At 41.9% G+C, this 25,093-nt stretch overlaps 2 protein-coding genes across 3 annotated transcripts in view; one reads left to right on the forward strand and one right to left on the reverse strand.

Moving 5' to 3' along the window:
- Positions 1-9,985, forward strand: part of LOC132815041 (transmembrane protein 241-like) — a 227,261-nt gene extending 217,276 nt beyond the window's left edge. Inside the window, exon 15 of the mRNA XM_060823704.1 lies at positions 9,913-9,985. Within this exon, the coding sequence (XP_060679687.1) occupies positions 9,913-9,952 (40 nt within the window). The 3' untranslated portion in view covers positions 9,953-9,985. The remainder of the gene's footprint in view (positions 1-9,912) is intronic.
- The window catches only part of LOC132815040 (CDK5 and ABL1 enzyme substrate 1-like), a 159,520-nt gene that overhangs the window by 72,847 nt on the left and 61,580 nt on the right, over positions 1-25,093 (reverse strand). The window contains exons 2-4 of one of the 2 annotated variants that reach the window (XM_060823699.1): positions 24,102-24,173; positions 22,979-23,071; positions 6,929-7,006 (exon numbers count right to left, since the gene is read on the reverse strand). In XM_060823699.1, coding sequence (XP_060679682.1) covers positions 6,929-7,006; positions 22,979-23,071; positions 24,102-24,173 — 243 coding nt within the window. The remainder of the gene's footprint in view (positions 1-6,928; positions 7,007-22,978; positions 23,072-24,101; positions 24,174-25,093) is intronic. The other variant, XM_060823700.1, reaches the window with a different exon arrangement.

The raw sequence follows: 25,093 nt of genomic DNA on the forward strand, positions 1-25,093 counted from the left end.
GATAGCACATAAACAGAGACATCTAGGGCAACTGAGTACCAAGAGTGACTTTGAGTGGAGTACTGGGAGTTGGGTGAGTAAGGGAGATAGGTAAAGAATGAGTATGAGGAGGGTGAGGGAGGAGGAGGAGGGTGAGGGAGGAGGGAGGAAGGACGAAAGAGCTCCTTTGCTTTTGTGACCTTATTTATCCAGGAGGAACCTCTAACATCGGTCAGTTAGATGCATTTGGCAAGTAACTGGTAAATGGTTCAGATCTATTCTAATACTAAAATGTTAAATAATATTAGAAGTGATGGTTAGGTCAAAATAAATACATATTAAAAAATTGAATAAAGTAAGTAGTGTAAGAGATGATCCAATATCAGACATTTTATCTGGCCTACAGACTTCACAAGAAAGGAATGTAGTTCTCTAAAAACACCATACATGAGGGATAATGTCGACAGGCAATGACTGCATAGAACCATTACTGTAAAATGAAAGCACATCATCAATATAACATTATCATCGGCAGAAACTATAATGTAATATCCAGAAGCTGTACTGTTAAGGATAATTACAGGTAAGATTGTGGTAGAAAAATTAATTTAGCTTTTCATAAAACTTGTTATGGGTTACCAATTAAAATTTAATGAGACCAAGATTCTAAATTCACATCTAAATTTTTTCAGGATATAATCAACATGGGTATAAAACAGTTCAGCTCATCACTTACCAACACAGAATTTTGGAGATTGATCGCCAGACTCTCTAAGCAATGATTAAGGCAGACTGCTCCAAAGACCCACAGGGTTGGGGCAAAGGGTTGCTGTCAGACATTCTCTGGATGAGTCGCCTAACTTTAGCCAATTTGAACTGATCTATGATCATGAGCTAAGAGATCATTAAAATTGATGAAGGAAATTTTTTTGAAAGACAAAAAGGTGAATCCTTGAAGATAAAGGGAGTGTCCATTTTTCTAGAGAGATTAATGTAGAGTAGCACAGGCGCACTTAAAAATTACATGGGCAGACAGACATGTTACAATGAGAATGCTTCAAACAGAAAACCAAATATTATTACTCTTACTTTTACAAAGTGAACTTCAAGGCGAGATTTAGTGGGCTATACAAGCTAGTTCGGGTGGTATCTTATTAGATTAGATTACTTTAGATTAGATTACTTACAGCGTGGAAACAGGCCCTTCGGCCCAACAAGTCCACACCGACCCGCCGAAGCGCAACCCACCCATACCCCTACATTTACCCCTTACCTAACACTACAGGCAATTTAGCATGGCCAATTCACCTGACCCGCACATCTTTGGACTGTGGGAGGAAACCGGAGCACCCGGAGGAAACCCACGCAGACACGGGGAGAACGTGCAAACTCCACACAGTCAGTCGCCTGAGTCAGGAATTGAACCCGGGTCTCAGGCGCTGTGAGGCAGCAGTGCCAACTACTGTGCCACCGTGCCGCCCATATCCCAGATTACACAAAAGTGAATCAAATATAGCACAAATGTGGCATGTAAATGCAATACCATCGTACAGAGAAAGAGAGAAAGAGTGCGTGCCATCAGGGGTCACGAGTAATGTAGTGTGACGGAGATTGCAAGAGTGAGGTAGACAGTTGAAAAAAATGAATATCCAACGATTTGACTAGCAAATACTGGAATACTGTGACAGTTAGATAATGCGTTCCCATATTTAAAGAATAAGTGATACTGTAGGTTATTGCATACAGTCATAGACTCTTAGAGCAAGGAAACAGACCCTTCGGTCCAACTCTTCCATACCGACCAGATAAGTAGAGATATGCTTGGATTTACTACTTTAACCAGACAAGGGATGGATTTAAGGGAATCAGTACTGATATAACAACATCCTTATAGTTAACAAAAACAGAAGTTACTGGACAAACTCAACAGGTTTGGCAGCACTTAAGGAGAGAAAGCAGAATTAATGTTTCAGGTCCAGTGATCCTTATTTATGAGGTTCTGAGGTTTTTTGGGTTGTTTTCTCTTTGTTCATTCATTCCGGAAAAACAAATTCAGTTAGAAAAAGAGTTTCAGTACTTTCTGGAAAATCACCTGACTAAACACGGTTAAAACAGCTGGAGTTCACAGTGGTCAACTTCTTAATAGAATTGGTTGACTAGAATTTACATAGGTTACAACCACTCCAATTAACACACTGATTATGGCATTGACTTCCTGTTCCAAAAGGCCTGCAGAGCAGTTAAAAAAATTAGAGGGAATTCTGATCCACATTTCGCAATATATAGAGATGTACATCACAGAAACAGACCCTTCAGCCCAACTCATCCATGCCGACCAGACATCCCAATCCAATCTAGTCCCACCTGCCAGCACCCAGCCCATTTCCCTCCAAACCCTTCCTATTCATATACCCATCCAGATGCCTTTTAAATGTTGCAATTGTATTAGCCTCCACCACTTCCTCTGGCAGCTCATTCCATACACATACCACCCTCTGTGTGAAAAAGGTACCCCTTAGTTCTCTTTTATATCTTTTCCCCTCTCACCCCAAACCTCTGCCCTCTAGTTCTGGACTCCCGCACCCCAGGGAAGGGGCTTTGTCTACTTATGCCCTTTACGGTTTTATAAACTTCTATAAGGTCACCCTTCAGCCTCCAATCCTCCAGGGAAAAATGGCCCCAGCCTATTCAACCTCTCCCTGTAGCTCAAATCCTCCAACTCTGGCAACATCCTTGTAAATGTTTTCTGAGCCCTTTCAAGTTTCACAACATCCTTCCAACAGGAAGGAGACCAGAATTGCTCGCAATATTCCAACAGTGGTCCAACCAATGCCCAGTACAGCCGCAACATGACCTCCCAACTCCTGTATGCAATACTGTGACCAATAAAGGAAAGCATACCAAATGCCTTCTTCACTATCCTATCTACCTGTGACTCCACTTTCAAGGAGCTATGAACCTGCACTCCAAGGTCTCTTTAATCAGCAACACTCCCTCGGAACTTACCATTAAGTGCCTAAAACCTGCGAAAATTTGCTTTCCCAAAAATGCAGCAGCACTTCGCATTTATCTGAATTAAACTCTATCTGCCACTTCTCAGCCCATTGGCCCATCTGATCATGATGCCGTTGCAATCTGAGGTAACCTTCTTTGCTGTCCACGACACCTCCAATTTTGGTGTCATCTGCAAACTCACTAACTATACCTTCTATATAAATGACGAAAAGTAGAGGACCCAGCACCGATCCTTGTGGCACTCTACTGGTCACAGGCTTCCAGTCTGAAAAACAACCCTCCACCTTCTACCAGTTCTTTATCCAAATTGCTAGTGCTCCGTGTATTACATAAGATCTAACCTTGCTAACCAGTTTCAAATGGGGAATCTTGTCAAACGCCTCACTGAAGTCCGTATGGATTACATCCACTGCTCTGCCCTCAGCAATCCTCTTTGTTACTTCTTCAAAATCCTCAATCAAGTTTGTGAGACATGATTTCCCACGCACAAAGCAGTGTTGATTATCCCTAAGCAGTCCTTGCTTTTCCAAATAGATGTATATCCTGTCCCTCAGGATTTCCTCCAATAACTTGCCCACCACTGATGTCAGGCTCACCAGTCTTTAGCTCCCTGGCTTGTCCTTACCATCCTTCTTAAACAGTGGCACCATGTTAGCCAACCTCCAGTCCTCCGGCACCTCACCTGTGACTATCAATGATACAAATATCTCAGCAAGGGGTCTGGCAATCACTTCTCTAGCTTCCCACAGAGTTCTGGGGTACACCTGACCAGGTCCTGGGGATTTATCCACTTTTATGCGTTTCAAGGCATCCAGCACTTCCTCCTCTGTAATATGGTCACTTTTCAAGTTGTTACCATCTATTTCCCTATATTCTATATCTTCCATATCCTTTTCCACAGTGAACACTGATGCAAAATACTCATTTAGTATCTCTCCCATCTCCTGTGGCTCCACACAAAGGCCGCTGTGTTGTTCTTTGAGGGGCTCTATTCTCTCCCTAGTCACCCTTTTGTCCTTATAATGTATTTGTAAAAACCCTTTGGATTCCCCTTAACTCTATCTGCCAAAGCTATCTCATGTCCCCTTTTTGCCCTCCTGATTTCCCCACTGTCTTTATAATCCTCTAAGGATTCACTCGATCTATCCTGTCTATTCCTGACATGTGCTTCCTTCCTTTTCTTAACCAAACGCTCAATTTCTTAAGTCATCCAGTTTTCCCTATACCTACCAGCCTTTCCTTTCACCCCAACAGGAATGTACCGTCTCTGGACTCTCGTTATCTCCTTTCTGAAGGCTTCTAATTTTCCAGCCATCCCTTTACCTGCGAACATCTGCCCCCAGTCAGCTTTTGAACGTTCTTGCCTAATACCATCAAAGTTAGCCTTCCTCCAATATAGAACTTCAACTCTTATCACCATTTAAATGATAATATCCCTTTCTCTCGTTCGGAGAAAATGTATAACTTCACATTTAGCCAGGTTAAAGTGCTTCTGCCCACTCATGCCAATTGTTTAAATCACCTTGAAGCCTTGTCGTAGCGTCCTCATAACCCCGTCCAAACTTTTGTGTCATCACCAAACTTTGAAACGTTGCATTGGATTCCGTATCATTTTTACGAATCACAAACATTTGGAGCTGAAGCCCTATCTCACTTCCTGTCCGTCAGAAAATGATCCATTCTGTTTCCTGTCTGTCAACCAATTTTCAACCCATGCTGATTTATTGACTCCCTTACATCTCGAGGAAGTTATTTGTGGCCTACTATGTGAAGACAAGACCAATGTATGTGTTCAATTCCTCTGCCATTTCTTTGTTCCTCCTCATTATAATTTCCCCAGTTTCTGTCTGAAAAGGGACCTATATTTTTTCCTCGACTGATCTTTTCTCTCTTCACATTTTTGGAGGAGATTTTACAGTCAGTTTTGATGTTCCCTGTAATTTGACTTTCATATTGTTTCCCCAAGACAAGAGAAGGCTCTTATAGAATTCCTAGCTCCTAAAGCTTATTCTCAAACTTCAGGAAATGTATGGGTTTCATTAGAAATTCGTGCCTAACTTTAGCACAATACCTGTACTTTCACAGAAACAGGCAAATATGGTGGGGTCAGCAGAGTGCTGAGCTACTGTTGAGAAGCTGAAGACAAAAAGAAATGTACTGTTGGTTAAGGGACAGCACAGTCAGAGGAATTGATACTGATCATTTCATGAAGTGCAAATCCAGACGGGGTTCAGGAGATCTACTTGCAGCTGGAGAGAAAGTCAAAGTGGAAATGGATGAATTCTGTTGCCATGGTCCCTGCCGTGTACCAATGACATAGGCAGCACAAGGAAAGCGTTTTGAAATAGTCAGTATGACAAATGAAGCACAACCTCAATAGTTACCACTATCTGTGGGTTGAACATACAGAAATTGGTGGAAAAACTCAACAGGTCTGGGACCATCTGTTGAGAGAAATCAGAGTTAACATTTTGGGTCAATTGGTATAAACGCTGGAGGTGGGATTTTTTTTTGGTGGGGGAAAGAAGGTAGTGGGGAATAATAGGGGGAGACAGAGCCCAGAGAGACAAAATAACAGAGGAATGGGCAATGGTCAGCCAGGGAGAGTGAATAGCTGTTAGTGCTTACCATCAGTAGCCAAAAATGAGTTTGCTGTGTTAGTCACCGATATGATGACAAGGCCAGGTGTATGTGGTTTGGGTGAGGACATGAGCTAAAGTGCTCGGGAACTAACATAATGAACTGTTTGGGGCTTAAATTAATGAGTGAGTCAAAGTCTGGCGCAGTAGAAGTCGGTTCCAGTTCATAAGGCACTCGCACCGACACTGGGGAAAGTGAGAACTGTCCCCTGGGTAGAGAGAATCAGGAGCGACCAATCAGGGTTCAAAGGGCCGAGTGGCCGAGCTCTGCTCTTTAAATCCGACTGAGAACATGGACAGGGCCGCATCTCACATCTCAGCTGAAACCCAGTGTTTCTAAAAATGCAGCACTCCTTCGGTACCACACTGTACTGTACTGTCAGCTTCAACCTCACACTCACATTTCTGGGCTGGATCTGTACCCATGAGGCTTTGGTGAAAGAGCTCCCACTGAGCCCTGACTGCCCTATCAGATTTTTAATGACCACTTTTCTCCAAAACACATTTTCAAACTTCATCCTTCTCCACTCGGACTGCCAGTACCATTCTGAAGACAGGTGCATTTTTTTTTCTTTAACTGCAATTGACTGAAAGCACGCGGGTGAACGGCAATTCCCCCTCTTTAGTCTAGTGAAAAACAGATGGATCTTGCTATATCTCCTCTCCTTCATGTGCCCCCCTGCTCCTGATCTAGGGATGAAGAGACTCTTTAGCAACATCATCATACCCCGCTGCTTAACAATATTACGAATAACTGTAATGTTTCCTGCATGGCTTCATCAAATGTAGCCATGCATTTAAATGGCACTTCAATCCCATAGGCCTCATTATCTTTGCCCTCATCCTCTGTCTGCAAATGCCTAATGGGAGTGATGAAGCATGACTGGGATGTTCCTAATTAATGATCAGCCTTCTGGATACATGGTTCTATGTCACTGAGGCTGGCACGGTAAATTGTTACACATGAAAAATATAATGACCACTTTCAGGATTATGGCATTGATTCACATGAGATGTTAGATGTCACAGATGAGGTAGCTGTAAATTAATGCAGCTTAAAAACTGTTTCTCTTAATACAACAGATATTTGAATATAGACATGTTCCACAAACCAGAAACTGAAATTTTGGATATTGTGTACACTGCTCATGAACCACGTGTTGCATCACTGAGAATTGTGCGCGAACAAAATATCATCTTCATTTTTCCATATTCTCGGCATTTAAGGCAGAATAAAAATAGTCGAGTGAATTCTCAATGCCCAGTGTAAGGTTCAATGCCCAGTGTATACTCACCCTGTCTGACTGTTGTCTCGATATGGCATTACTGAAAACACTGAGCAGAAGGATCTCTTGCCACTGATTAGCACTATCCTAGAAAAGTAGAAACGAACAGTCACTCACACTCTGGTTTCACCTCCTCAGCAAACACAACAATGCAATGTCTCCCTGCATTAATGGCATAAGGTGGTTAGCTACAATGCTCAACTTAGGGGAAAAAAAGCAAAATATTACAGGTACTGGAAACCTGACGAAAAGAAACTAAAAACGCAATAAATATCAACAAGGTCACATATCATTTGTGGAAAAGAAATTAACGATAGAGAACACTCATGAAAGTTTACCTACCTAAGTCAAAGAAGTTTAACTCTCGTTACTCCCAATTTATATAACTGGTGCCAAGCACATGTTGGTAGACTGTCAATGTTTACACCACTATTGTTTTTTTGCAATTATAATCGTTAAAAGTGACAATCAAAATTCCAGAGATGTCACTGAGCTCTCACCTCTGGTGATGAACCTTTTCTGCCAGTCAACACACGTGGGACAATTGTGAGCTCTTGACACCACTGATGGATTATTGAGAAGGAATTGGGTTGGGGACTCGGGGGGGCAGGAAATAAGGCATGCTGCGGTGCATATCTGAAAATTACTCCTTATCCTCAACTTTGACCTCATGCAAGACTCCGACAGTGATTTCTTCTCCAAATGTTCAAAAGGAAATCTCCTCCATTCTTGAACAAGAAAGAAGGACAAGCTTGTGGTTGGATGTCATGATTTAGAGGTGCCGGTGTTGGACTGGGGTGGACCAAGTTAAAAATCACACAACACCAGGTTATAGTCCAACAGGTTGATTTGGAAGCACTAGCTTTTGAAGCGCTGCTCCTTCATCAGGTGGTTGTGCAGCAAAATCACATGACACAGAATTTATAGCTGTGTCATGGAATGACATGATCATTCTAAAAGAGGAAAGACTTCAGTTAAATTCCTTTAATATTGCATTCTATGACACTGCAATCCTGTGAATAAATTCTACATCATATGGTTCTGTTCCATAACCACCTGATGAAGGGGCAGTGCTTCGAAAGCTGGTGCTTCCAAATAAACCTGTTGGGCCATAACCTGGTGCTGTGAGATTTTTAACATGATCACAAATGTAATCCTTCTCCAGCACCAGTCTTGCCCTTTGCTCCAAGCCTTTCTTGTTAGTGTTTCTTTTTAAAATCAATATTATTATCCTTCACCTTCAAAACTTTTCCTGCTGGTTTTATTTTTAGAAAATAACTTAATCCTGGGATGTGAGCTTTGGTGGCTACAGCATTACTTGTTATTCATCTCTAATTGCCCTGGAGAAGACGATAGTGAGCTGCCTTCAGGAACTGCTGTGCTCCATCTGGTGTAGGTACACCACAATGTTGTTTGGGAGAGAGTCCCAGTAATTTGACCCAACACCGCTGAAGGAATGGCAATATACTTCCAAGTCAGGGTGATGTGCAGCTTGGAGGGGTACTTGCAGTTGGTAGGGTTCCCATGTATCTGCTGCCCTTGTCCTTTCTAGAGATAGAAGCTGCAAGTTTGGAAGGTTCTGGAATAATGTGCCTCAAGTAATGTGTTTTTCACACCTTTCGCCCCTTTACAGTGGCAAACCTGAGAACTATCTCAGTCCTGCTCTCTCATTTTGCCTGAGCTTCAACTGCATTGAACGCTCTTTCATTTCCACTGATCTTTCTTAAAGCTTTTAAAAGCTGAGGTACCCTCCAATGCGAGGGATGGAACATTTCAACTGTGGATAGAGACTGGGTATTTTTCTTCAGAGCAGAGAAAGTTGAGGGGGGGAACCTGACAGAGGTGTATAAACTGGTGAGGGACATGCACAGCATAAATAAAAAGCAGCTTTTTCCCTTAGTCGAAGGGTCAAGAATAAGGGGGCACATGTTTTAAGTAAGGTTTCGAGGGGATTTGAGGAAGCGTTTTTTTTCATTCATAGGATGGTGAGAGTCTGGAATGTACTGCCTGGGAGGGTAGTTGAGGCATCATAACCTTTCAAAAGTACTTGGGTGAATGCTTCAAGTGTTATAACATTCAAAACTACAGCCTAGTGCAGTAAAGTAGGACTAACATAGGTAACAATATATTTTTAGCAGTACAGATGCAATGAGCCTCTTCTGAGCCTCATCTTCCGCCTGGGAACCCTCCAACCACAAGAGATGAACTCATATTTCTCCAGTTTCCTCATTTCCCCTCCCCCCACCTTGTCTCAGTCGATTCCCTCGAACTCAGCACCACCCTCCTAACCTGCAATCTTCTTCCTGACCTCTCCGCCCCCACCCCACTCTGGCCTATCACCCTCACCTTGACCTCCTTCCACCTATCACATCTCCATCGCCCCTCCCCCAAGTCCCTCCTCCCTACCTTTTATCTTAGCCTGCCTGGCACACTCTCCTCATTCCTGAAGAAGGGCTTATGCCCAAAACGTCGAATTTCCTGTTCCTTGGATGCTGCCTGACCTGCTGCGCTTTTCCAGCAACACATTTTCAGCTCTGATCTCCAGCATCTGCAGACCTCACTTTCTCCTCAAAGATTCTATAAGTCAAGCCTTGTTCATTTACTATTTTTTTCATCTTCATCTTCATTTCATCATCTTCTTACTTTTCATCTTTTTTACTTTAACAACCTAAGGCATGTCCTATGCTCTGGACCTTGGGCCTACAACATTTGGGTCTCAAGAAAAAAACAACACCTTTCACATTGCTCAAAGACCAGAAAGTTGCCGATGAGTTTTTTCCTCTCAATGGGATGAAATTTGAATATGTTGTTACAAATGTGTGAACCACTACAACAAATGACCAGGTAGTGGAGTCAGAAACTCCCCTTCTCTCATCTCAATGATGTCTTCAGCGAAGTAATCATTCTCAGAATATAGTTTTAAATATTAGTAATTGTACTAAAAACATGAATGTCTTTGAATAAAAGATATACTTCTTTTTATTTGTTCACAGGACGTGCATTTCATTGCCTACAGGTACAAGGAAGAAATGAAGAGAGAGTGGTGAAAAAGGACGAATACTGAATTGCTTTAATAAAGAGAACTGCACAAGACGTTGGGCCGAACAGTCTCCTTCAGTACTGGAAACTTGCACAAGTTCTGTGGTATTGTTGAATAAAGAGAAAGCATACATTTCAATTTTCACTAAATGGGAATGTTTTCCTTCTCTCCCTTCATCATTAAATGTAGTTTAAAAGACAGTATGTTTGATCATGGATGAGATACATTAAACCAAGTTTTTTTGTAGTCTAAGTAGGTACAGTGAAACATTTTAAGACCCAACATTGGGTCTTCAAATGGTTAACCATGGACCTAATCTATTAATGCACAAGTAATGGCATAGATTTGTCATCATCTTATACAGTAACAGTATCCCTGGCTGTTCCTTGAAACAGACGGCAAAGTAAACATTTTGTCGTGTACCTCGTACTGTACCAACTTTCTGCATACTGTGTAGCATGAACCGTCTACTGGGAAATAGGAGGTTTGAGGTCACAATAAATTTGTTTGATTGAAGAATGAGAAACACATGAAACCATGGAGGTTCCCCTGTACAGATTAAAAATTTTGCAAAGTATGCCCTCACCGTGTGTTTTGATGAATGGGTTTATGTTGTACGCTGTGGAAATGACCCTTGGCTACAATTATTCTTACAGAACACCAGTAACCACCAAGGAATTAGATTATAATGCATACAAAAATATAGTTATATTAGTCTTATTTTAACTGTAAGATTTAAAACCTGGAATGTCACAGAAAGACTCTGTTAGATATTTCTGGTGAACCAAAGTTTTGGCATGATTTTAGCTTTCCTTTGACTGAAAAATCCTTCTCTTCAATGATCCCTGAAAAGTTCCATAAACAAGGATTCTCCAAAGAGAGAACCGTATTTGCGAAGAAAGATTAAATTATTGCTCTTCATAGTGAGAAGAGGGATGAAGCAAAATCGCTGCACTATTTACTGAATCACTTTGATCAGGAAACCAAACGCATCAATTCCATGTTTCCTGATGGTACAGTCAGATGGGACTGCAAACTGTGAGGGGGAGGGGGAGCAAAAGGATGCAAAATTAAATGAGTGGGCAGAAATATGGAAAATGGAAAAACAAGTTACCCATTTGGATAAGAGAAACAGAAATACTGAATATTTTGCAAATGTTGATGTACTGGCATTCAGAGGTATATGTGCGCACTTGTACACAAATCACAAAGTTAATAAGCAGTTGCAAAAAACAGGGTTAGAAGCAAATAGAAGATTAGTCTTTATGCAAAAGGGACTGGAACACAAGTATGGATCACTAATGGTCAGCCGGCCAGACAACTTCTCCATAATGTTAAAAACTACCTTTATGCTCATTGGAAATCAGCATAAGTTTGCAAGTGCAGAGGTGAGAATTGAACAGGTTTAGATAGGAGTTAGGATTTAGCAGAAGTTTGAATAAAGTAGCCAGTTTTTGTTTTTACAACCTAGAAAACTGCTTCCAGTCATAATGAAGGTCCCTCAGTTACTGCAAAGAAACTAAGGAGAAGGTCCACATGGTGCATATTACAGCAAGCACCATCAAGAAGGAAATGAGACAAATAGCATTAATAAATCACTGAGAATAGGCTACAATCCAGACTAGAAGCACTCAGCCAGATCCAACTGTGGGAATACAGTTCCCCCTACTTGTTCCTACATATCACATTTTCCTATGATTCAGTTTCTTTTTTAAAACATTTACAGCCTACAATACTATTTTCTGAGCAAGATTTTGACAGTTTCAAGAGGACACAAGTTATTCGTTTGTAACTTGTGCTCAAGAACAATTTATCGTCCTCATTTAACATTCTTCAGATCACTATTATAATAGTTGCTTGGCAATTTATTTATTTTAACTTCACTCAGTAAATTCGGAGTCAGGTCACTGCACTACTTTTATTTTCATATTCAAAAGTACAATAACCCGAGTGAGAAAACCCAGGATATAAACTCACCTTGGCCAGCAGCTTGAAACAGGCAAGAGTGAATCAGCAGCCTGTTTTACAGCCGGCCTCATTTTCATTCCGATTGGAACTGGGCAGAATGAGCTGCTAAACTGCATTTGCTAGTTTATGCTGCCAGCAAAACCCCATCACCAATGGCTCTAAAAACAGGATTATAACTAAGTCTAAAACAATAGAAAATACAAATAAAGTGAAAAGGAATCAACACCTTTATTCAGCCCAAGGGAGGGAAGCAGCAGACAATAACGGGGAGGGGTGGAAACAGAGAGGGAACTTCTGGCTCCTCACCACCTGAAGTGTCTATCTCTGCCTTAAACATCACTCGCTTCAGTCAATCTGATTCAACGGGGAATATAACTGAACTTTAAACCTGGTAAAAATAAAAGTTCTGTTCTTGCAATATGCTGTAGTTTTACCACACCATCGGGCTGCACTCTCATTACAGAGAAATAACTGGTGGTGCTTTAACCTAAGAGCCATCACACCACAGGCAAGGGAAGAGGTTGAGACAGAGAGTCCTTAATAATAACCTCAGCTGGCGATGGGAATTGAACCCATGCTGTTGGCATCACACTACTTCAAAAACCAACCAACCATCCAGCCAACTGAGCGAAACCGACACCCATCTCGCAATATGAGCGATACTATCAAGGCCACATGCATTTCCTGCTCCCCACTGTTCCGAGAAAATGTTGATGAGCCTCCCTTTACATATTGCAATTCCAGAGTCATAGTCATTTCAGGATGGGCCGCATGGCCCCATTGAATCCACTTCAATTCCTGTGCTGGTTGGAGCTCCTGCAGTAGTGTTAGGTTGAGAGGTTTATGTTGCAGAGTGAGCACGTATGAAATTTGCCCAGGTTGGATAGGGTGAGTGACTCCTGCTGGGATGGAGCTCCAAGTCACCCTGGTGGGTTGCTGCAGTGCATTGTTGGAGTTGGTATCTTTCCAGCGTTGTTACAACTGAAAACATCTGATCAGTCTCGGTCACTTTACCTATCAGTGTGTGCACTTCAAGATGAACCGGTTTGCACACTTGCTTGTTGTCGACTTAAGATCCCTGAAGAAATGAGACTGTGTTCATCTCAACAAACACACGTCAGCGTTTCAAACAATTTGCCAATGACAACTCAACTTAATCAGAAATCCTTCAAATATGTTTGCCCATGTTTCTGCGATCATAATTAAATACGCTCACATAGAAATGTGAGCTTGCCGGACGCTCAGTGAATCCAAATCCTTTCCAGTGAGGCATCCAAAATGGATACCTGCTCACTCATTTCCTGCCACCTACAGGAAGCATATTTAAAGGCAGACTGGAAAAAGCACACCCAGTCGGTCCAGTACACTGTCTGGATTTGACTTGCAAAATGGTGCTGCCTTCCTTCAAACATACTAGAGATTTCCCAGTGGTGTTCCACTTCACTTTTATATGCAAATCCACTCAGTTGCATGAATAATATAGTTCCTTTGCTGCCAGTGGTCAAATCAATACTTTAGGCGGCTCCAAATGTTTAGTATACATGGCAAGTGAGCAGAACCTGATTACTCAGGGTAAATACTGAAGAATGGGCGGCAAGCCATTGAAATATCATCTGCAACTCATTAGCCTCAGACTTCAACAGGAACATGCACAGAACTGGAGAATGTGGTTGAACTATCGAGGCGTATAGGGTACAGAATAATATACTAACTTCCTTGATACATTCTATGCAAAATGTAGAGGAGAGGAATGGAGAAATATACTCTGCCATTTTCTCCTCCACTCTTCTGTCTTGAAGACACTAGCTTCATGCTCCTTACATGCCTCCTTTGGCAATGGCAACAATCCAGATGAGTGTCTCTACAGGGAAGATCAACAGACTTACAGCAGCAGGACATATTACAGTTTGTGCCTGACCTTTTTGACGTGTGTACACTTTCAGCAGTGGTGACATTGCTGCAATCACCAAGGGGAGCAGAAGCCAATTACCCCAGCCCCAGTCCAGGGCAGAAACGGCAAACCCACAGACCTGAACAGGTTCAAACTACAAAGTCAGCACGTATTGGGACTTGGTTGACTGAATGAATGAAATAACATAAGTCATTAAGAATGCTTTAAAGTTTAGATTGAACTTCAAATCACAGCGATGGCGCATTTACAGAGAACTCATTCTCTCTGTGCAAACCTCTTTTTCTCCAAATACAAAGTTCGCCAAAGCATTCATTTTAATGTGAAGCAGTCTTTAACAATTTAAGTAGATTGCAGCGTGGATTTAGATGAACCCAATCATTTGGAAATGAAGGTAGCTTTACCGTTGAAGCCTTCAGTACCTTTCTACAGTTGCAAACTCATATCAAATTCTTGTGCTGCTTTTACTGCTGACGGTACCAGAAAGCAAACCTTTTTGGTTCTGCGCAGCCACTAAATTTGCCGTATAATAGTTAGCATTTGAGGCTTTACAGGCAATCATTTTTGCAGATGTCACATTAATCCTGAGCCGGAAATTATGAAGAATTAGCAGTGACATTCTTTGCAGCCAACTCTTAAGCTGCGACTGCTATGCTGCCAGCAAGAGGTGACCTATTCACAGGGGGATTTACACTGTAGAAGAATGTGCCAAATCAGTTAAACTGTAGTTTATACTATGCAGCATTTCAGCAGTTGAGAACGTTAAGATGTCCAAACATATTCTAGGTAAAATTTAACTGTAGATCAAAATAAAATTCTTTGTTCAGTGGAAAACTGGCAGTAGCAGGAAACAGAATCAGTCGTTCCTTGTAGCATCCCTTTTTCACCGACTTTGGTGTATCGTGAAATTGGACAGGCTATGGAACTAAGTTGCTCTATTAGCCCCCTCCCCGGTCACTGCTGCTGCCAAATACCAAAAAGTTGGCAGGAGGGATTAGCATGCTTAGCAAAGGTAACGATGACCTCATCTCTTTTCAGTTTTGCAGAACTCCCTTTGTTCCCAGTCAGCACATGATGCAGAACTGGCAGCAGAACTTCAAATCAGCTGAGGCAACATGGCAGTCACTATGCACAGGTGTACACAATGACACCTGAAGGACTACCCATTCCAGAAACAACATACAACTACAGAAACTTAACTGACAAGCAAAACCAAATTTCTACAGGGATTCTACTATGTGTAAAATGATTGGTTAATCCAATAGGTTGCCATGAAGTATTATTTCAAGTAGAACATTAACTGCTTTAAATAAGTAGGGGACAATTATTTCGATAACAAAATACTAAAGCCATTATTTATATAGCGGATGATTTTGTGTTGTACACAGAGGAAATCCTCCTTCCCTAAAATGGTGGCTTCGGCAAAGAAAATTGCTCCATAATTCTAAGGAAAGCAGGAGTTTAAAGTGTGGTTTCCATGCCAACACCAGCTAAACATGCCATCGTTTCCCTTCACGTGATGGATTCTGCAAAGATGACAAATTCTAAAATTTCAGTACAAAGGACATTGTAAACTGAAGGTTTGTTGTACAAATTTCTCATCGGCAGATACCTTGGCCATGCTGTCTAAAATAGTTCAGATCAACTTCCACCAAAGTCTCTGCACCCTTGCCTGATTGCCAAATACCACATTCTATTTACCTAGACAACCTATTCCCATTACAAAACCTCCAGGTTCAACATCAACTATCCTCATCAATACACACCCTAGAAAAACTCCAATTTATACAAATGCCACAGCATATACCCTCTTTAACACAGACCTCTGCTTGATGTCTATCCCATTCTCTATTGTTTCCAGAAGAACAAATTCAGCAGAAGCTAGAAACCTGTATTCAAAACAGAAAATGCTGAGAGAAAGTCAGCACACCTAGCAGTATCTGTTGAGAAAGAAACAGAGACTTAGACTCTCTCTCAAAAAGATACTGCCAGACCTGCTAAGCTTCTATCAGCACTTCCTTGACTGTTTCCCCATTCTGTATTAATTTGTTTTATTGATTCATGGGATGAGGGTGCCGCTGGCCAGGCAGCCTGAATTGCCCATTCCTAGCTTCTCAGAGGTCAGTTAAAGGTCAACCACAATGCTGTGGGTCTGGGAGTCACACGTAGGCCAGACCATAGGACTGCAGCTTCCTTCCCTAAAGGACATTAGTGTGCCAGATTTTCCTGACAATCAACAATAAATTCACAATCATCATTAGACTCAATTCCAGTTTTTTATCGTTGAATTCAAATTCCACCATCTGCTGTAGCAGGATTCAAACCCAAAACATTCCTGGGTTCTTTGAACTAAAGGTCCAATAATAATACCACTAGGCCACTGACCTCCCCTTTCACATTTGTACATTGCACTTTAGCTTCCTAACTGTTCAATAGTTCTGTAGCCCAGTGCACTACTCCAACTCAACTTGATGAGTTGTCGCAATGACTTTACTCCATTGCTTCAACCCTTGCTTATTGATTCATTTGGAGTTCAACAGGTGTCTCCCACTGCTGACCTGTGAACTGTGCCAATGGTCTCCAACATTCACATGCGGAAAAGGTCCTTGGCATTCGCTGTGAGCAATTGCAATAACAGACACTTACTTGGGGCCACGATGGCATCTCCCACCTTTATGAAACCTCGCTACTTGACTATATCTTCCACTATTTGCCCTGCCAAGTCAGCTGTGGTGTTAATTACCACATCAGACCTTGACCTGACCCCTCAACTCCGCTGGCATTTTCTCCTTCCTACCCATTGTTACTTATGCCTCTTCACCACTCCCCCCACGTCACATCCACAAGCTGCTCTCCCAGTGACACAATCAACAAGCACACAACTGGTTCTCACACGTAGCTGTTGTCACCCAGCTCTACCTCATGCCTACTAGGCTTGATTGCTTCACTATTGTGAACCCATCAGACTGCTTATCCAACATTCAGAATTGGGAGAGAAGGAATTTTCATCAATTAAAAATTGCAAAGACTCAAGTCATTACCTTTCACTCAACCTTCAAACTTCTCCCTATCTAATGACATCATTCCTCACACTGTCAAATATCAGATTAAACCAGACTGATCACAATCTTAATGTTATGTATGAGCCAAGTACATACTCGTACCGTTACTAAGATGTATAAAGAACCTCTGACATCTCCTCTATACCTTCCTTTAATCAACTTAAAATGATGTACCCTCGTGACAACCTTTTCTGCCCTGGGGAAACATCTTCAGCTATCTAATCAATCTATGCCTCTCATTACCTTGACCAAGTCATCCCTTCTTCTTTCTTCTATCCAGTGTGAAAAATCCTCACTCACTCAACCTCTCTTCACAAGACATGCCTTCCAATCCAAGCAGCATCCTGGTAAATCTCCTGTGCACCCTCTCTAAAGCATCCAAATCCTTCCTACAATGAGGCAACCAGAACCGGATACAATATTCCCAGTGTGGTCTAACCAGGGTTTTAAAGGGCTGCAGCAAAACCTCGCAGCCCTTGAACTCAATCGCCCGATTAATGAAAGCCAAAACACCATATGCCTTCTTAACAACCCTATCAACTTGGATCTATGTACATGGACCCCAGGATCCCACTGTTCCTCCACACTGCCAAGAATCCTGTCTTTAAACCAGTATTCAGCTTTCAAATTCGACCTTCCAAAACAGATCATTTTGCATTTGTCCAGGTTGAACTCCATCTGCCACTTCTCAGATCCGCTCTGCATCCTGTCAATGTCATGCTGTAGCCTGCAACTCTGCACTATCTACAACACCACTGACCTTTGTGCCATCGGCTAACTTAGTAACACACCCTTCCACTTCTTCATCTAAGTCGCGAGTGTGGCGCTGGAAAAGCACAGCAGGTCAAGCTACATCCAAAGGGCAGGAGAATCAACATTTCAGGCATAACCCTTCATCAGGACTTCTTCATCCAAGTCATTTATAAAAACTATAATTCCCTGCGGGACACCACTGATCATCAATCTGCAACAGAATACTTTCCATCCCACTACCACTTGCTGCCTTCTTTTGGCCAGCCAATTCTATATCCAGACAGCCAAATTTCCCTGTATCCCTCCTAACTTTCTGAAGGAACCTACCATGGGGAACTTTATCAAATGCCTTATGGAAATCCATGATTTGGAGATGCCGGATGTTGGACTGGGGTATGCAAAGTTAAAAATCACAAAACACCAGGTTATAGTTCAACAGGTTATTTGGAAGCATGAGCTTTCGGAGCGCTGCTCCTGCAATAGGTGGGAGCAGCTCTCCATAAGCTAGTGCTTCCAAATAAACTTGCTGGACTATAACCTGGTGTTGTGCAATTTTTAACGACTGAAATCCATACACACCACATCCATTGCTCGACCTTCCTCAACTTGTCTCGTCACATCCTCAAAGAACTCCATAAAGCTTGTGAGGCATGATCTGCCTCCCACAAAGCCATGCTGACTATCTTTAATGTAACTATGTTTTCCAAAGAGTCATAAATCCTATCTATCTCTCCGAATGCTTTCCAGTACCTTACTTATGAATAGTTGCTGTACCCTGGCCTGTATCGCACTCTAACCGGAGTACAAATTGACTTGTGAACATACTCCAGAATGGAACCTGCTTGCAACTCCGAGAGTGCCTGTATTACAGTTATTACATTAGGGGCCATAGGCAGTTTACCAGTGACAGAACAATGAATCAAAATGTATCCTATGCACTGTAGGGCACATTTGTGTTTGTACACATCTAGTGAAGGAATAGGGTTTCTGTATAGAATCCCCAATAAATGGTGCAGTCAAATAAAACCTACTGGGGTCTAGTTTTTGATTGATCGCTCAGACTCTTAAATGATCAAATAAGCTTTACTAAGATGAAGCACCCTCTTCCCAGAAATTCTATTGAACAATTTGCATTTATCCATTGATTTATGAGAAAAGGAGCTGTTGCTGATAAGCTTTCATCATGTAACACTATTTATAAGCCTGAAATATTTTATCGGAACTGCCTTATCACATTGAGCATTGGGATTTTGTTATTCATTAAGCATACTATTTAATTACAAGTTTTGCTGATAATAATATGATTTAAACAGGAAACCAAGGGACCATGGCAAATAGCCAAAGGAAATACTTCATCTGTAAACAAGATTCTATTAATGCAAATTAGTGTGTTAAAGTTAATTGTGTAAAGAAATTTTTTAAAAGATATTTACATAGCACCATTCAGAACATCAGTCATACAGCATGGAAACCGACCCTTTGGTCCAACCAGTCCATGCTGAACATAATCCCAAAGGAAGCTAGTCCCTTTGGTCCAAATCTTTTCCCTCTCACCTTAAACCTATGCCCTCTAGTCTATGTTACCCCCCCACCCTGGGAAAAGACCTTGTCTATTTACGCTATCTGTACCCCTCAGCAACTCTCCCCAGGACCTTACCATTAAGTCCCACCCTGATTTGTATGTCCAAAACGCAACACCACACGTATCTAAATTAAATTCCATCTGCCACTCCTCAGCCCATTGGCCCATCTGATCAAGATCCCATTGTACTCGGAGGTAACCCTCTTCGCTGTCCACTACACCTCCAATTTTGGTGTCATCTGCAAACTTACTAACTATACCTCTTATGTTCATATTCAAATCATTTAAATAAATGACAAAAAGTAGTGGACCCAGCACCGATCCTGTGACACATCGCTGGTCACAGGCTTCCAGTCTGAAAAGCAACCCTCCACCATTACCCTCTGTCTTCTACCTTCATGCCAGTTCTGTATTCAAATGGCTAGCTCTCCCTGTATTCCACGTGATCTAACTTTGCCAACCAGTCTACCATAAGGAACCTTGTCAATCATGTTACTGAAGTCCATATAGATCACGTCGGCTGCTCTGCCTTCATCAATCCTCTTTAGTTACTTCTTCAAAAAACTCAATCAAGTTTGTGAGACATGATTTCCCACTCACAAAGCCGTGTCGACTATCCCTAATCAGTCCTTGCTTTTCCAAATATATATAAATCCTGTCCCTCAGGTTCCCATTCAACAACATACTCAGCACCAATGTCAGGCTCACTGGTTTACAGTTCTCTGGCTTTCCTTACCGCCTTTATTAAATAGTGGCACCACAGTGGTAGCCAATCTCCAGTCTTCTGGCACCTCACCTGTGACTATCGATGATACAAATATCCCAGCAAGGGGCCCAGGAATCACTTCCCTAGCTTCCCACAGAGTTCTAGGGTACACTTGATCAGGTCCTGGGGTTTTATCCACCATTTTGCATTTTAAAACATCCAGCACCTCCTCCTCTGTAATATTTCAAGATATCGCGATTTACTTCCCCCACATTCTCGAGCTTCTATATCCTGCTCCCCAGTAAACAGTGATGCAAAACACTCATTTAGTATCTCTGTCATCTCCTGTAGTTCCATACATAGGTGGCCCCCTTGCTGATTGTTAAGGGGCCCTATTCTCTCCCGAGTTACCCTTTTGTCCTTAATGTCCTTAACCCTATTTGCCAAAACTATCTCATGTACCCTTTTTGCCCTCCTGACTTCCCCGTTAAGTATATTCCTACTGCCTTTATATTCCTCTGGGGATTCACTCAATCTCTGCTGTCTATACTCGATATATACTTCCTTCTTATTCTTGACCAAAACTTCAATTTCTCTCATTACCCAGCATCTACCAGCCTTGCCCTTCACCCTAACAGGAACATAGTCTCTCTGGACTCATTATCTCATTTTGAAGGCTTCCCAATTTTCAGCTATCCCTTTACCTGCGAACATCCGGACCCAATCAACTGTGGAAAGTTCTTGCCTAATACTGTCAAAATTGGTCTTCCTCCAATTTAGAACTTCAACTTTTAGATCTGGTCTATCCTTTTCCATCACTATTTTAAAATAGAATTATGGTCACTGCTTCTCAGCCACTTGCCCTGCCTTACTTCCTAAGATGTTGGACTGGAGTGGACCAAGTTAAAAATCACACACAGGGTTATAGTCCAACAGGTCTATCTGGAAGCACTAGCTTTCAGAGCACTGTTCCTTCATCAGGAAGTTGAAAAAGTCAAATTTTGCACCTTCTCCAGTCGGTACATCCACATACTCAATCAGAACATTTTTTTGTGCACATTTAACAAATTCCTCTCCATCCAAGCCCTTAACACTATATCTGTCCCATTCTATGTTTGGAAAGCTAAAATCCCCTACCATACTCACCCTATTATTCTTACAGATAACAGGGATATCCTTAAAAAATTGTTTCTCAATTTCCCACTGACTATTGTAGGGTCTATAATACAATTCCAATAAGGTGATCATCCCTTTATTTCTCAGTTCCACCCAAATAACTTCCTTGGGTGTATTCCCAGGAATATCCTCCCTCGGTACAGTAGTAATGTTATCCTTAATCAAACATGCCGCTGCCCCTCCTCACTTGCTCACCTTTCCATCCTTCCGATAGCATCTATACGCTGGAACATTAAGCTGCCAGTCCTGTCCACCCTGAGCCACATTTCTGTAATTGCTATGATATCCTAGTCCAATGTTCCCAATGATGCCTTGAGTTCATCTGCCTTCCTGGTTAGGCCTCTTGCTTTGAAACAAATGCTGCTTAATTTATCAGTCTTATCTTGTTCTCTGCTTTGTTCCTGCATGCCCTGACTGCTTGGACTTGCTCCTTTTCCCAACTGTTCCAGTCTCAGAGTGATCTCCTTCCTCACTGTCTCCCCGGGTCCCACTTTCTTGTAAATTTGCTCTTTCAGTTCATTCTGCATGCCAACTATCCTCTGTGTAAAACAGTTTCTCCTTATGTCTTCGTGCTGCCCCATTTTAAGCCAATCATATCCACTTGAAATGCAGTCAGTATAGTAATTTAGGCAAACATTGCAGCCAATCTTCATACAGCAAGGTCCCACCAACACTACTGACATAATGGCTAGAGCAGATATCCTAAACTGATCTCATCCCATTTACCAGCATTTGGCCCATATCCCTCTAAACCATGTATTAATTATGTTGCTTAAATGATGAGCATTGCTCAGGACATTAGAAGCTCTGCACTGCTTTTCTTCAAATAGCACCAAGGATCTATCTGATCACACTGACTGGGCCTTAGTTAAATGGCTGATAGTTCAGTACCCCTTCAGCAGTATACTGATGAGTTCACCTACATTAGCTGCTCCAAGCTCTGGAGCAATTTTCTGAGTTTGAGGGAAGAGTGAGTTGCAGCAGGAGCATGTTAACTCATTGATCAAAGTCATTCTATGTCACACATGCATTATTATTATCAAAACTACTAAACCCTAAATGTCCAACTGCCATTGTAATTCAGTAACTGCCTATTATTCAGGGATGCAGTACAGCATCAATACATTTTCTAACCTGTGGTCGCAGCTCCTCTTCATATTGACTTGTGAATTGCCATGATTGTTTGGAAATAAAACCCACACTGAACTGCAGTATAATGCTAAACTAAAATACTTTATAAAGAAATATTCTAATAGGAACAGTAAGCTGTGTAACCAAATCCAACTCCAGCCATATCCACTTCAACCCTCCTGGTATTCTAGTCCTCTACCGAGAAAGGACAGCATTTCATTAGCCTTATTCTTATTTTCTGTGCTTGTTCAAGACATTTTAATGAGCTGTATCCATGGATTCCCTGGTCTATTTAAACCCCTACTGTTTTTAGAATGCCACCAAGTAAATAGTGCTTGTTATGGAAGGAATAATAAAATTGATACTTTCTACTCTAAGCCATTGGTATATGCAGTGCCAGTTGAGAGCCGAAGATAGATATTACAATGACCACGATCACACCCGGTCAACGAGAGTACCTACCCATCATCCCCGTCTCTGTCTCTTGGCAATCACACCAGCTCCTAACCAGGTTAAACAATTTATCTACAAATGCATCCTCACCAAATTGAACCAGAAGTCTTTCCATGATTGCTTCTGTCAAATGCCTTTGGAAGATCATACAAATAACATCCAGAGACATTCACCTCCACTACTTTCTTACCTTCAAACTTATGGTTAGAAAAAAAGCCAGTGCTGGACACCACCCAACCAAATGTTTGGCCTCTTTTTAAAACAAAAATTGCCTCATACCTGCCGTTCCTGGTGTCATGTTGTCGCATATTTTTGATAAAGTGAATTTTCTTAAAGCTCTTTGGTCTGGGTGAACCCGATAGAGTCCGACATCTGTCAGAAAAGGCAATTAAAATGTAACCATTAATGCTGAATGAATTCAAGGTGCTTTCTCAAATAGTTTTGCCTAAAGCAGAGAGTGACATAAAATTTAAAGCCAATTCTCCTATAAATGAATAGAAAGAATACTGGAGAAACTCAGTTGGTCTGGCAGCAACTGTGGAGAGATTCTTTCTCAGAATTAACCTACTGGACTTGAAATGGTAACACTGTTTTTCTCTCCACAGATGCCACCAGACTCACCGAGTATTTCCAGCATGTTTGTATCAGATTTCCAATATTTTCCGTATTTAGCATTTACTCTCCTCTTTACATTTGAGAGACTGACAATAGTTTCCGTTGTGGACCAACTAACTAGAGACGGGCAATCAATGCTGGTCCAGCCTCACATCCCATGAGTAAATAAAAAAGATAGATTGAACATCAATATGTTTTCAGTGAGGAAAGCCTTTTGTTGCAAACTAACTCAATAACATTGAGTTAGGGCGGCACGGTGGCACAGTGGTTAGCACTGCTGCCTCACAGCGCCAGAGACCTGGGTTCAATTCCTGCCTCAGGCGACTGACTGTGTGGAGTTTGCACGTTCTCCCCGTGTCTGCGTGGGTTTCCTCCAGGTGCTCCGGTTTCCTCCCACAGTCCAAAGATGTGCAGGTCAGGTGAATTGACCATGCTGAATTGCCCGTAGTGTTAGGTAAGGGGTAAATGTATGAGTGGGTTGCGCTTCGGCGGGTCAGTGTGGACTTGTTGGGCCTAAGGGCCTGTTTCCACACTAAGTAATCTAAACATTTCAGTAAAACATACGAGTTACCCAGCCAGTGGAATAGAGCTAAGAGTAACACAAATCACACCATTGGACAGGACAGAGCCCATTGGAAAATTGCTTTCTGATGAAGCAGAAAGGATTTTGACACAATCTACTCAGCAGTGACGATTACTTGTTGGGATGGAAACAATATTCCACTGACTAGAGACATAAAAGAGAACTAGCCAGTGCCTTTCCTGGCATCTTGGCTTACTTTCTTACCTCCGTAATGGAGCATTCTCCTCGATATCTTCCAGAGTTTCTAACGAAGAACGTTGGGAAATCAACCGCCGCCTAGAAGGAATAAGAGGAGCACACAGTGAATCATTCAGTATACTTGCTGTTGCACACAGTCTTCTCAACAGCACCAAATGTCAATACTGCACAGCACCTCTGAAGATGAAAGGAATGTGAATCTGTACAAATATAAAATTAAACAGGTGGTGATAGCTAAGAAACTTAAAATCGGCAGTGGCAGCTTGCACCAGGTTCCAAAAATACTCAGTCAATTAAAATTTTCTGTTTTTCCACAGGATTATGATATTTCAGTCTGATGAGATTCTTGACCCGAAGTGTGCAAAGGGCCAGTGGACTTGCCCAATAATTTACACATTTACTTTGCCGTTACAATGCAGAAGGTAGGTACTTTATTTGTCACAATTGTCCAACTGACAGGTAACAGCACACACAGTGGAAGGCAGTGTTTAAATCCTAGCAATACTAGGTCCAAGGAGGGGTAAACAATGCAGTTCAATTGATGGGAGCTGACCACTCCTTGTCCCCATAGTCATAAACAGAGAACAAGAGAGAGAGAGAGAGAGAGAGAGACAGCAAAAGAGACTTGAGTCATTTCATTTCAAGTGAAGGAGAGGTTGAGAACGCAGCACCTTCACAGTAATCTCAGGTTGAATGGGAAATGTACCCATGAGGTTGATGTCACTCTGCAGAGCAAACGAGTTGTCCAAACACAGGCTGAGGTTACTATGATAGCTCTCTTTCTCAACCTCTCCCCTCACCAGAGGGTGACCAGGAGGTTAAACCACACCAGTCCTCGGACTCTCTCTCTGCGAGAAGAGCATATATTCTGATCAGTCCATGGCAACTTTACCTTCTTTTTTTTAAAACCCCTGTCACTACCTGTTAATACACTGCTCATACCTTTAAACGGATACTACAAGGCTTGAACAGTTGACACTGTTGTGACTTTATATTCA

The sequence above is a fragment of the Hemiscyllium ocellatum genome, chromosome 4 (assembly GCF_020745735.1).
Source record: "Hemiscyllium ocellatum isolate sHemOce1 chromosome 4, sHemOce1.pat.X.cur, whole genome shotgun sequence".
Classification (NCBI taxonomy): Eukaryota; Metazoa; Chordata; class Chondrichthyes; order Orectolobiformes; family Hemiscylliidae; genus Hemiscyllium; species Hemiscyllium ocellatum.